Genomic DNA, 12,662 nt, shown 5'->3' on the forward strand with positions numbered 1-12,662 from the left:
TGCTATTTTCCACTAGACAACCATTTTTGGCTGTCTAACTGCGGGGGGGCTGTCCGGGAGAGGAGGCTGCTGTATGACACATTGGATGTGTCGTATATGCAGCTCCACCCTCCCCACCCCGGAACTCCCCCAGCCCAGCCCCTTTTCAGTCGCTCCACACTCCTCTTGTGAGTGTGGAGGACGGGGTTTCTCTGTGCTGCCTCTGAGGCAGTGCGGATGTGGGTGGAGGTTGGTTTTCCAGGAATCGGCCTCAGAGCATGGGCTCCAAGGTTAGTTCCCGGAAAAGAGCATATCCTATGGCCCTCTAGACAGTGTCTAGTGGCCATAGGATTGCTCCCTAAATTTTCTGTAACTTTGACCCAAAGGGTGAAAACTGCCCTATAAGAGCATGCTTTGATGTGCCATTTCTCTGTTAACTTGTTTGTTTGTGATTTTGATGGGTGTTTAGTTCTGATGGAATTGTTTGTCTTTTTAAATTGTTGTTTTATATTAATTGTTGCTTTAGTATTATATTATATATTACTATAACTCTGGTTCTGGGCAGTCAAAGATGTCAGATGTAAGTAATCTAAAAAAATAAATTCAGCCGATTTTATTGGATATGACCAAAGGTTCTTACAAAGTGAATAAATAATATGTGGAATGCTGTCCAGACATATGTTGCACAGAGCCAGGGACCTACTGAAGTTGGCTGTCTCCACTCCAAAGCTGAGAAACAGTCTAGAAGTTGCAACAGGTTTGCAGCTGAAACATCAGATAAAAAAGCTGTTTGTTTGTTGTATTTCTATACCATCCTTCTGAAGCCAATCAACACAGCATGAATCCTTCACCATAACTCATATAGTCTGAGTTAGCAAGGCTTATTTTTGTTCAGTTAATATAGATCAGTTTTACTAATGCACTTACAGTCAGGGCCAGAAATATCGGAACAAGGATAACTGTTTTGGCAGTTGGCCTCTGTACACCACCACATTGAAGTTGAAAGGAAACACACCTAGATGGGAGTGAAGTCAGGACTTTCAGCTGTAATTCAAGGGGTTTGACAAAAGTGGGGCACTAACCATCCAGGAAGGACAGCCAGTGGCATACACACACACCCATTGTTGGTGGCTCATAAGTAATGGAATGAATGGCTGACAAGCAGCTGCATGGCCAGGTGTGGCCTGTTTCCTGGGTATCTCCTCATGACCAATCAAGCAGATAAAAGGCGTGGAGGTGGTTCTGAGTGTTACATTTGCATTTGGTAGCTGTTCACTGGAACCCCCAACATGAGGTCCAAAGAGGTGTCCATGTGGGTGAAGGAGGCCATCATTAGGCTGAGGAAACAAAATAAACCCATCAGAGAGATAGCAAAAGCAGTGGGAGTGGCCAATAAACAGTTTGGAACATCCTGATAAAGAAGGAATTAACTGGCAAGCTCAGCAACAGCAAAAGGCCCAGCAGACCACGGAAGACAACTAAAGTGGATGACCACAGAATTCTGCTCATGGTGAAGAGGAACCCTTTCACAACATCTAGCCAGGTCAAGAACGCTCTTGCGGAGGTAGGCATGTCACTGTCAACATTTACAGTCAAGAGATGGCTTTATGAATGTAAATACAGAGGCTTCACAACAAGGTGAAACCACTGGGAATGCTCAGGAACCGAAAGGCCAGATTAGCCTTTGCCAGCAAACACCTAAAAAAGCCTGCCCAGTTCTGGAATAAGATTCTTTGAACTGATGAGATCAAGATTAACTTGTACCAGAATGATGGGAAGAGAAAAGTATGGAGAAGGAAAGGAACAGCTCATGATCCAAAGCATACCACATCATCTGTCAGACATGGTGGAGGCAGTGTTATGGCATGGGCATGTATGGCTGCCAATGGAACTGGGTCACTGGTGTTTACTGATGACCTGACTGCTGATAAAAGCAGCAGGATGAATTCTGAACTGTATAGGGCTATACTTGCTGCTCAGATTCAGCCAAATGCTGCCAAACTGATAGGACGCTGCTTCATATTGCAGATGGATAATGACCCAAAACATACAGCAAAAGCTACCCAAGAGTTTCTGGAGGCAAAGAAGTGGGATGTTCTTGAATGGCCAAGTCAGTCACCTGATCTCAACTCCATAGAGCATGCTTTTCACTTACTGAAGACAAGACTGAAAGCAGAAAGACCCACAAACAAGTAGCAGCTGAAGGCAGCTGCAGGAAAGGCCTGGCTAAGCCTTTCGAGGGAGGAAACTCAGCATTTGGTCATGTCCATGGTTCCAGACTTCAGGCAGTCATTGACTGCAAAGGATCTGCATCCAGGTATTAAAGGCAATCCTTAAGTTTGAAATGATGTTGGCTTGTTCCATTACTTATCAGCCACCAATGATGGGTGTGTGTGTATGCCACTGGCTGTACTTCCTGAATGGTTAGTGCCCCACTTTTGTCAAACCCCTTGAATTACAGCTGAAAGTCCTGACTTCGCTTCCATCTGGGTATGTTTCCTTTCCACTTCAATGTGGTGGTGTACAGAGGCCAACTGCCAAAACAGTTATCCTTGTTGCAATATTTCTGGCCCTGACTGTATAAATGCATACAAACCTTTCATCTAGTCTACTATATACTAATGAAGCAGGGTCAGCCCTGGTTAGTACTTGGAAGGGAGACTGCCTGGGAATCAGGCTTCCTGCACTGAGCAGGGGGTTGGACTCGATGGTCTTGTAGGCCCCTTCCAACTCTATGATTCTCTGTCTATATATCTAATTTACGGTAAATTTCAGCTTTATGTGATATACAGTTCCAAAATCCATGGTCTGGCAATACCTTTATAAGGACCACCCAAATATCCACAAAATTATGGCCAAGCTTTTGAGATCCCCTGATCTCTTTATCAGGCAAAATGTTACAAAAAGTGGGGTGGGGTGGGAGGAGACAAAAGTGCTGACTTAATGTTGAAATTATCATCAAGCTCCCCCCCTTCCTCAACCTGCTTTTTTTTAAACATCTTGCCTGATTAAGAAATCTGGATACCTTGAAAGCTTGCCCACAATTGTGTGCATATTTGGTTGACCAAATAAAGGTATTGCCTGACTGGATTTTGGATTTTGCTTATGGACCAGCACAGCTTACTTCATTTTACCTGATAGAGTTCGTTTCTCTTCTTTGGCATGGATGATTACTGATCTTTCCTAACATTAGTTTTTCTTCCTCTTTCTTCTTAAGCACTTTCTATTGAATGCACCAAATATAATGTAAAAACATGTGAGGCATGTATCCAGTCTGGCCCTGGCTGTGCCTGGTGCAAGAAGCGGGTAAGTTTTTTATCTCATATTTTAAACCATTTTTTCATGATTCTCCATATACTTTTGTCATTCTACTTTGTTCACTGTGAATTATAGCTTTCTGTGTGAAGATGGGGATAAATATTTCTCTTAATTTCATTGGAAACCATTGCCACTTGAAGTTCCTCTTGTTGTAGGAAGGTCTCCTGTCACTGTTCCCAAAGCAGTAAATATAATCTGATGCTTTCCAAATAATGAAAAAGAAACTGTATGCTCTTCTAGACCTGCGAAGTACATGAACCCTTCTGCCCCATCTCTCATAATGGTGCCCTGTTGGGGGTGCAGGAAACAAGAGCTCCAGTTAGAACTTTCCACTGCAGCTATGGATGCGGCCACGAGACTGACTGAATGCCATTGATTTTGGTGTTATGAGGGCAGAGGGCAGGCTGAAGAATTTCCTTCAGATCCACAGGGCTCAGGGCTATTAATGTTTCCTTAAAACAATCTACTGAGGTAGATCATTATTATTCCATCTTTGCAGATTGGTGACAACTGGGGGCACATGTAGGCAGCTTTATATGCAGGGATCAAGTATGCATTTTAATGTATCTGATTCCTTCAGTGCAGAAGCAACTATGCGTATTTCAACTGACACATTGCTCTTGGGTGAAGGTCATGTGAGTGGTGCTTGAGTTGTGCAGTTCACATGGCGAAATTGTGAGGTGACTGTGGGCTTGTGCTGAAGTCATCCAGGCAATTAGAATTTGACCATAAGCCTCTCAAGTCTTATTCTGACACTCCGTGTACTAGAATTTGTGGGTCTATGTCCAATCCAAATGTGAAAAGTAAATAATTCCAAAATAAAGATTTATATATATGCAAAACAAGGTATGGGACATGGCACTGATAGCTTTGCATTTTATGGTTTCTATCACATTTGGTATTTTAGCCACAGATCTGTAAATTTGCATTTTCGCCCTGAGTCTAAGTTGCAGAAGTGATATGTCCTTTCTTTCGGCTTCTCCTAGTACAGTGCTTTGGAAAGGTATCATATGAAGCTGACTTCATCTTTATTCTGACTGTAGAACTGTGCTGTAGCTCTCCAACATCTCAGGCAAAGGTGTTTCCCAGGTCTGCTGCCAGATAACATTTTAACTACAGATGCTGAGGTCTGAACCTAGAACCATCTGCATGCAAAGCATGTGCTCTGACACTAATCTTTCGTTCTTCCTCAGTTGTCCAAAACATATTAGGTGCTTCCTAATTTCTAAAACATATTTGCCATTGTACCTTTTTTATTTTTATAAAATACAGGATTTCACAAAAGTAGGAGAACCAGATTCCATTCGCTGTGACACCATGCAACAGCTCCTGCTGAGGGGATGTGAAGGGAATATTATTTTTCCAGAAAGCTTTGCCCTACCTGGCCCTCCTGGTCTACCAAGTAAGAATAAGCAAATCTACCCTCAGGAGGTGCATCTGCAGCTAAGACAAGGTACCCATTTATATTAATCCCTAAACATAGAAGTTGGAAGTGGATGGAAGGGATGATTGTAATGACAAGACAAAGTACATGAGATCTCTCTTACAGGAAGCTCAGGCTGTGTATAGATAATTTTTGTAGAGCAATGAGAGTAACTTCACTCTGGCTGCTACCATAGCACTAGCTAAAGGTAAGAGGAACTGTACTTCAGGAGACAATGCCTTTGTCTTAATTGCAACTTCTTACTCTGGTCCTTACAGGTGTTATGCATGCCAGTTCTATGCATGTTTACACAGAAGTTAAGTCCAGCTGAATTTAATGGGGCTTACTCACTTACCTGGGAGTAAGCCTTATTGAACAAAGTGGGTGAGCATGATTAAGCATGCATAGGGTTGCAGTATTATTCTATGTTTTTATGCTGGCTTACTGTTCTACTGGTTTCAACAATTTTGGACCTGATTGTTTAAACTCTGTAATGCTTCTTTGGGAGCACCCAAGCTGAAGAGCAGGTTCCTGAAACAATGAAAACATTATGCAAATTCAAGAGGTTCTATTTTAATTCACATGGGGCCCAGAGGCATTCTGGGGCAATGAAGATAGTGGGCGGTTGGTTTACAGCATGCCCAGCTGCCTTGTAAAATATATTTAAAAGTCTCAGAAGTTGTAGGCATGTCCCAGGTGACATGAGTACCATTTATGGTAGAAAGGCAGGGTATAAATCAAACAAACAAACAAATAAATAAATGGAGTTCTCTGTGGACACCTTGGCACCTGCAGGCTCCACACTGGAGAAGGCAGTTGTATGCTACCTATGAATGAGGCTCTCTAGCTTTGTGATATGAGATACAATTAGGGCAAATGCTTATTCTTTTCCATTTCACTGACAGATCAACCTGCTACTTTTAATGTGACATTCCGCCGTGGTCAGGATTATCCAATAGATCTTTACTACTTGATGGACCTCTCATACTCTATGGAAGATGATCTCCAAATTGTGAAGAAGCTAGGAGGGGACCTTCTTAAAGCTCTCAATGATATTACCAAAAATGCTCGGATAGGTATGTAATTCCCTGATTAATGAATATGTAATATTTACAGGTAATATAAACTGGCATCTGGAATTCTTGTAACTCAAACAAGGTAACTACCTAGAGCATATATCTTTCTTCCATAGCAAAAACAGATTAATTAAAGTAGCGGTCTTCTTGCAATGAACATCATGTCAATCAGACTGGGTATGAACCTTCTTATACAGCATAAGAGGAAGACAAAGGGCCAAACTAGAAACAATGTTGTGTGGATGCAATTAACATGCACATTTTTTTCTTATTTAAATAGCCCAAAGAAAGCCTGAACAGCATCAGGTCCATAAGGATTAGGAGGCAAAGTTTAACCCTTTCTGCCTCATCTATGATCCCAAGGAAAATCTCCCCTCCTAAGCTACTATTCGCACTGGAGGGAAGCCTCCATTGGTACTAATAGAGGCTTTCCTTCTGATACAAATAGCAGTTTTGATATGATTTTCCTCAGAACCAAGGCAGAAGGAAAAGGGTTAATAGAATGTGGTGATGGCCACCAACCTGGACAACTTTAAAAGGGTTCATGAAGGATAGAGCTATCAATGGTTACAAGGGCATCATCACACAAGGCTAAAAATCCCACAATTTACCAGGGCTTCTGCTTCTGGAACCTTTGTGGGATTAGATCAGCTCCTTTCCATGTGGCTTCTCAAAAAAACTAAACTTCTCAACAGGTTCTATGTGTTTCATTACAAAGTCACTAGGTGGCACTGTTGTATTATTTGCAATAAAGGAACTTTAATCCATATACCACAATTTACTGCGACTCCATGGTGGGAGGAGGGAAAATGCTGGACTTTTGTCGTCATGAAAAACAATGCAGTAGAGTTCACAAAGAGCGGGAGGTGCCCTGGAGGAGGACAGTGTTGTGTACAGGACCTGCAAACTTCTGCGAATAACCAATCTCAATAGCAGGATAAAAGCCCTGTGTGAAGGAGCCCCTAGTCATGATGGCTATATGGAATCAGAGGCAGGAGAAGGCTGTTGCCCTCATATCCTGTTTGTGGGCTTCCAGAGAGGCATCTACAGTGGGAAAGAGGATACTGGATTAGATAGACCTCTGGGTCCAATCCAGCAGGGCTCTTCTTTATTTAAGAGATTTCTTACTTACTTACTTTTCATTATAATTAATCCCAAAGCAGAGCACAATAAAGCACAGTAAAATAATAAAACAACAAAACAACAACCATAATCAAACAAGTGAAAATGGTAACAGATAAATAACAGTTTATATGATGCAGTAGTGAATTGGAAAATGGGATGGGATAGTACTTCAAAAGGAAGATGGAACTTGACATCACCTCTCTTTTGTAAGTGGTAAGGGCAGGCAACATACAGGGAAAGTTTGTGTGTGTGTGTGTGTGTATATTTATATATATATATATATATATATACACTGCTACATTCAGTTCTCAAGTGATTTATAAACTCCAGTTTCTTCTACTTATGTTGCCTTATATTTATATATTTTATATTTTTATTTGTTCAGTGACATTAACTAGTTTTTAGACACTTCTTTTCAATAGCACTTTCCTTGTGTTCCTTTAGGGTTTGGTGCCTTTGTGGATAAGACTGTGTTGCCCTTTGTTAACACACACCCAGAGAAGTTGCAGAACCCCTGTCCAAGCAAGGAGACCAAGTGCCAACCACCATTTGCTTTCAGACATGTGCTCAGCCTCACAGATGATGTAAAGAGGTTTAAAGAAGAAGTAGGGAAGCAGGATATATCAGGGAATCTTGATGCACCAGAGGGAGGATTAGATGCCATGATGCAAGCTGCTGTCTGTGGGGTAAGATTTGTGGCAACTGCTATATGGTAACGGGCACCAAGATAGAGTGCTTTTGGGGAGTGAGTAAGCTGAATTAGTTAGACCAAGTATTGCCATCAAAAATGGAAGATGGTTTCCCCAAATAGTCTTAGAGAGTGTGGGACAGCGATCCCAATCAGAGTCTTGGGACAGGAGAAGAGGCTTTAGCCTCCCCACCCTCAGTAACCCTGATGCAGCCAGGATCACTGTTTCTCCTCCACTGATGGTGGTGGTGAAACAGTGATCCCAATGAGGGTCACTGGAGGGTGGGAGAGGTTTTAACGTTCCTACCCCCCAGATGATCACAGTACTGTTGAAACAGTGATCTCAGAGAGGATAATTGAGGGTGCCAGCAATCCCATCTCAGTCAGGCAGGGAAGGGAGCTGTAAATCGCACATTTACACACTATCCACACACTTGTATGCGGCCTCTGACCTGCCACCAGGCATTGTCTGCTGCCCTCGAGGCCAAAAATGTTGCCCACCCCTGATTGAGGGCTAAATCAACACCTTGTATTGGGCTGTAAATTCGTATTTTTGTGTGCATGAAAACTCATACACATTTGTGCAAGTGCTTTCCCCTAATATATGCCTTTTTGTGCACTTTTTCTTTTTATTGGAGAACTGCATCACAAAATTCAGAGAAGTGTGAAATCTGAAGGATAATTGTGTTTTGGTTTGCATATTAGTTCAGGAAATGCAAATTAGGTCAGTTCATATTAGAACGCAAACCACACAAATCCACAAACACCCAACCTTACTGTAAAAGTTTCCAGACACTTTTCAGAAGTAGACCCACAGAGTGCATTGTAGTAGCATAGAGATTACTGGAGCAAAATAGCTAGCTGCTGGCTGGTTTTACACGGTCTAGGACTGGGGTTTCCAGCATGGCACCCAGGGACACCAGGGTGCCCTCGGACACCTCATTTGGTGCCTGCAAAGCCTCCTACCTCTCCCTATTTATTTTTCATTTTAAAATTTTAACTGGTAGTCATGTCACCCTTCCGAATTCTAAGTGTTCCCACTGGCCCAAAGTGGTTGGGGACCCCTGATCTAGGACAAGGAACAGAGCAGAATTTCTGACCTCTTAGGTACTGCTGTAGTTCTTTATAGCACCTCTAGCCATCTGGCAAGGCTGCTGTCTAAATGGGGACAATTTTTTGGCTTGCAGCATCACACCCATCAGCAGTAGTTCTGTGATGGTTTTATTATGAACTCCCTTGTAATAAGAATAGCTCAGCAGGAAAACAAACTAGTTAGAAATTTTTGAATATCCTTACTTGGATATTTCTAAGGGAAGGCTGGATAAGCACCTGCTAAAGCTAATTTTCCCTAATTTTATGTATTAGTTTTTACTGTTTAAAAATTTGTTCTTTTTTCTTTTTTTTAAACCAGAATAAGATTGGCTGGAAGAATGTGACTCGCCTGCTGGTATATACTACAGATGATGGTTTCCATTTTGCTGGGGATGGTAAGCTTGGAGCCATCTTAACTCCATATGATGGGAAATGCCACCTGGAGGAAAATATGTATAAAAGGAGCAATGAATATGTAAGTTCTCAGAGCTCGTAGTATGCCTCATAAAAAGTTGCCAAGTAGTCATTATGTAATGAGTAACTCACTACTTGAGGCTGACTGGACCTTCCATGTAACTGCTATGCTAGGGAAAGCCTAATACTTATCTAAAATATAAGAATCAACTCATTTTCAGGACAAAGAATGACAAACATGAAAAACAGCCCAATGTGTTAATAATTAACATATGGTCAAGATTTCTATCTGTCTGTCTGTCTGTCTGTCTGTCTGTCATCTGTCTGTCTGTCTATGTATCCTTATATAGAGATGTGTGTGTGAGCGCGCGCTTAGGTTTTGCTTATAAGTTTTGTTTTGTGAATTGCCCAGAGAGCTTTGGCTATTGGGTGGTATAGAAATGTAATTAAAAATAAAAATAAATAAATAAATCCAGATCGCTATCTAATTCTATAAAAATTATATAGATATATGACATATATAATTATTTACCTAGATTTTTATATCTTTGGAGAGAGAAAGGGGGGAGTGTTCTGCTTTTTCATAGTAATCATTTAAAACAAAAGAGCAAACTACAAATATTAACATCCAAAATCGTGGATACTGCCTCACTATTGTTCATCTCATAACTTCTTTAGAAGAAAAGAGGATCATGCCTAATGTCTGAGACTATGTGATTTCTCAGGCAAAAAGACTGGAGTCATGTTAAAAACAATCTGTTTTGAAGGTGGTAGTCAATGGACTTGTGAAGCAATGCCTGTTAACCTGATGTGTCCTGCCATCCAAGACCAGATCTTGGAAAATGGATTACTATGTACACCGAGACTTGGAGAGAGCGCCTTCATTGTTGTTTCCTTTGTCATACAGGACTATCCATCTGTTGGTCAGTTGATACAAAAACTTAAAGAAAATAATATCCAGCCCATTTTTGCTGTTACCAGTAAAATGGTTGATACATATCAAGTAAGTAAAACTTCCAGTAGTTGAAAAGATACAGAATACAATGTCTGTGGTGAAAATAATGAAATGTTGTTAGAAGCCAGAGTCTATCATTTGACTGATACGCAGGGAGCAGTTTTAGCATAGCTGACATTTACTGCTTTACTGTTGTACTATAATCTGATAGACATATGTAACAGTGTGAGACAATGCTTGTTTCAGTACATTTGCTCTTCCTTGATAGAAACTTAGTGAGATGATCCCCAAGTCTGCCGTAGGAGAGCTGCAGGAGAATTCAAATAATATCATCCAACTCATCAAGGATGCTTACAATGTAAGTGTTACTAATAATATTGGTTCGATCCTTTAGTTGTTGTTGTTTTTTAACCTGGGGGGTGGGGGCTCATGACAACGGAATGAGAAGTGCGTTGGAGTATTATTCGGATTTTCACGGGAGGAGCTGTGGTCTGTCAGGGACACATGAAGCAAGAAAAGCTGAGTGTACTGTACCTTAAAAATCCACTTTTCATGGTTCACACAGTGCTTGAAAGCAACATACTTCTGGGTTGGATGGGGGGAGTAGAACTGAACATCATCAACCTGGCAGGTGCTGCCCAAGCAATGAGAGAGGCTTGTTTCCCACCCCTGTTCAGGCTTCCCCCGCCTGCCATGTTATTATCCTCAACAGCATCTGAAGGCTGCCCATGAGAGCATCCCACCACTGCAATTTTGCCCCATTCCAGCCAACATTCAAGGAATTAGAGCTCCTACCCCCTTTCTCCTTTTCCAGGGAGTAAATACAGGGATCTAGAAGCTTCACCCATTGACAATCTGCAGCCTGTGTTGCCCAGTCATAAAACCCCAGTTGTGCACTTCCAGGGAGTAAATACAATGATCTAGCTGCTTCATCCATTCTCAGTCTGCAGCCTGTGTTGCCTGCTTTCCCTCCATTGAGAATCTGTAGCGTCTTTTTCCCATTGAGAAAATCGGAGTTGCACTGTTTCAAGTACTAGCTATCTAGTGAGAGGAGGTGGCCAGGAGTGGGAGCCTGCAGCCTTGATATTTTGCTGTGTCAATAGGGCGATACAGTGAAAAATAAAGAATGTAGGAGAGGGAGGAGAGGAGGAAACCAACAGAGGCAGCAGCAGTGGTAGCAGAAGGGGGCAACTCCAGCCAGCCCTTTCCCTCCGTGCAGAGAAGCAGAGAAGTAACACAAGCATCAGAGAAGTGCATAATCAGGGCTCTCAATGGGGGTTTGCTGGGAAATGGAGGCTAATTACTCCCACTGGCGAAAAGGAAGTGCAATGCGATTGTGAAGGCACGGAGGAGTGCTCTAGCACTTTGATGAGGTGGAAAGGTAGGCTAGTTACTCTAGTTACCTAGGTTATTGAGGTCACAGCCAGGTGAAAGGCACATCCCTAGGAACACTCGTTCATACTGAATTTAAAGCAGAGGGGTGGGCACACTGCAGCTGAACTGCAGGGGAGCCAAATTAAAGGGGGGGAAAATGGAGTAAAAGTACTCTGCAAAAATGCAGCTTCCCCATGGGTAAACTCCAGGGTGGCTAAGATTGGCCAAAACTTCATGTGCTACGAAGGACCTCCAAACAGTCCCAATCTCCAGCAAATCACCCGTGAAGACAGGCCCTCAATCATCCTTTGCAATTTAGAGGGATGTTTAATCACCTGACAGGTTTAGGGATTTGGTTCAGATTTCCAAATAAGTTTTAAGGGGATAGCTACAAGCCCCTTACTCCACCTACTTGGTTGTTTATCTTCCTTTCTCCTCTACAATGTAGCCTAGTGAAAGTTATGGGTGTGCCCAGAAAAGGAAGAGAAGCAGCAGCAGCAGCTTTTGCAAAGCTGAGGGAGAAAATGGTCAAGAAAATGGTCATGCTTTCCTACTCTTTCTGTTAAACCAGAAGTATGAGGAAGTTATGGGAGCAGTTGCAAATGCTTCCTTCATCTCTTCCCCACAAACCATATTTTTATTTGCTGGATGCCTAGAAGGGCAGGGCCTTAAGGAGATTGAAGGCCCATGTAAGCTTACCAATTCCCTAGTTATTGCTTCTTTTTGGGAAATGAGTTTCAAACTTCATTTCTTGGAGTACATTGCTCCTTCTCATAGCTGGGTTTTTTAAAAGTGCAGTTGTGGGGGTCAGGTACAGTGTATCTTCCATTTCTAGTCAGCGTTGCTCAGGCAGAGCTGTAGCCATTGGGAAAGAACTAGTCAAACCCGATTATCTGCTCTTGGCTTCATTTACTTAGCTGATGCAGAATAATCAAGGTTTTGTAGCTCACCAATGAGCTAGTTTCCCCAACATACTCCTTCTGCCCTTGGGAGATACTTCTCAGTTCTTACCCTTGTCACAGGAAATTCAGTGTTATCTATCTGTGTCTCTGCTCACCTCTGCTCCAGCTTGTTCACATAAGCATCATGCTGATGACTTGACAGTCCTGTGAAGAAAGGGGAAGCCTTTAGATCCATGTCAATTGGAGAGGAGTCTATCATGTCTAGCTCCCCTATTCTGTCAAGGATTCACTTTTCACACACAAGAACTGAGATGGT

General features: G+C 42.2%; 1 protein-coding gene across 4 annotated transcripts in view; it reads left to right on the plus strand.

Moving 5' to 3' along the window:
• The window catches only part of ITGB2 (integrin subunit beta 2), a 98,205-nt gene that overhangs the window by 53,442 nt on the left and 32,101 nt on the right, over positions 1–12,662 (plus strand). For all 4 annotated transcript variants that reach the window (XM_084820516.1, XM_084820536.1, XM_084820527.1 and 1 more), the window contains 7 exons: positions 3,197–3,285; positions 4,570–4,750; positions 5,626–5,796; positions 7,366–7,607; positions 9,021–9,176; positions 10,023–10,118; positions 10,339–10,428. In XM_084820516.1, the coding sequence (XP_084676642.1) occupies positions 3,197–3,285; positions 4,570–4,750; positions 5,626–5,796; positions 7,366–7,607; positions 9,021–9,176; positions 10,023–10,118; positions 10,339–10,428 (1,025 nt within the window). The remainder of the gene's footprint in view (positions 1–3,196; positions 3,286–4,569; positions 4,751–5,625; positions 5,797–7,365; positions 7,608–9,020; positions 9,177–10,022; positions 10,119–10,338; positions 10,429–12,662) is intronic.

This window comes from Heloderma suspectum, chromosome 1 (assembly GCF_057233095.1).
Source record: "Heloderma suspectum isolate Gila_16-S chromosome 1, 16-S_ref, whole genome shotgun sequence".
Classification (NCBI taxonomy): domain Eukaryota; kingdom Metazoa; phylum Chordata; class Lepidosauria; order Squamata; family Helodermatidae; genus Heloderma; species Heloderma suspectum.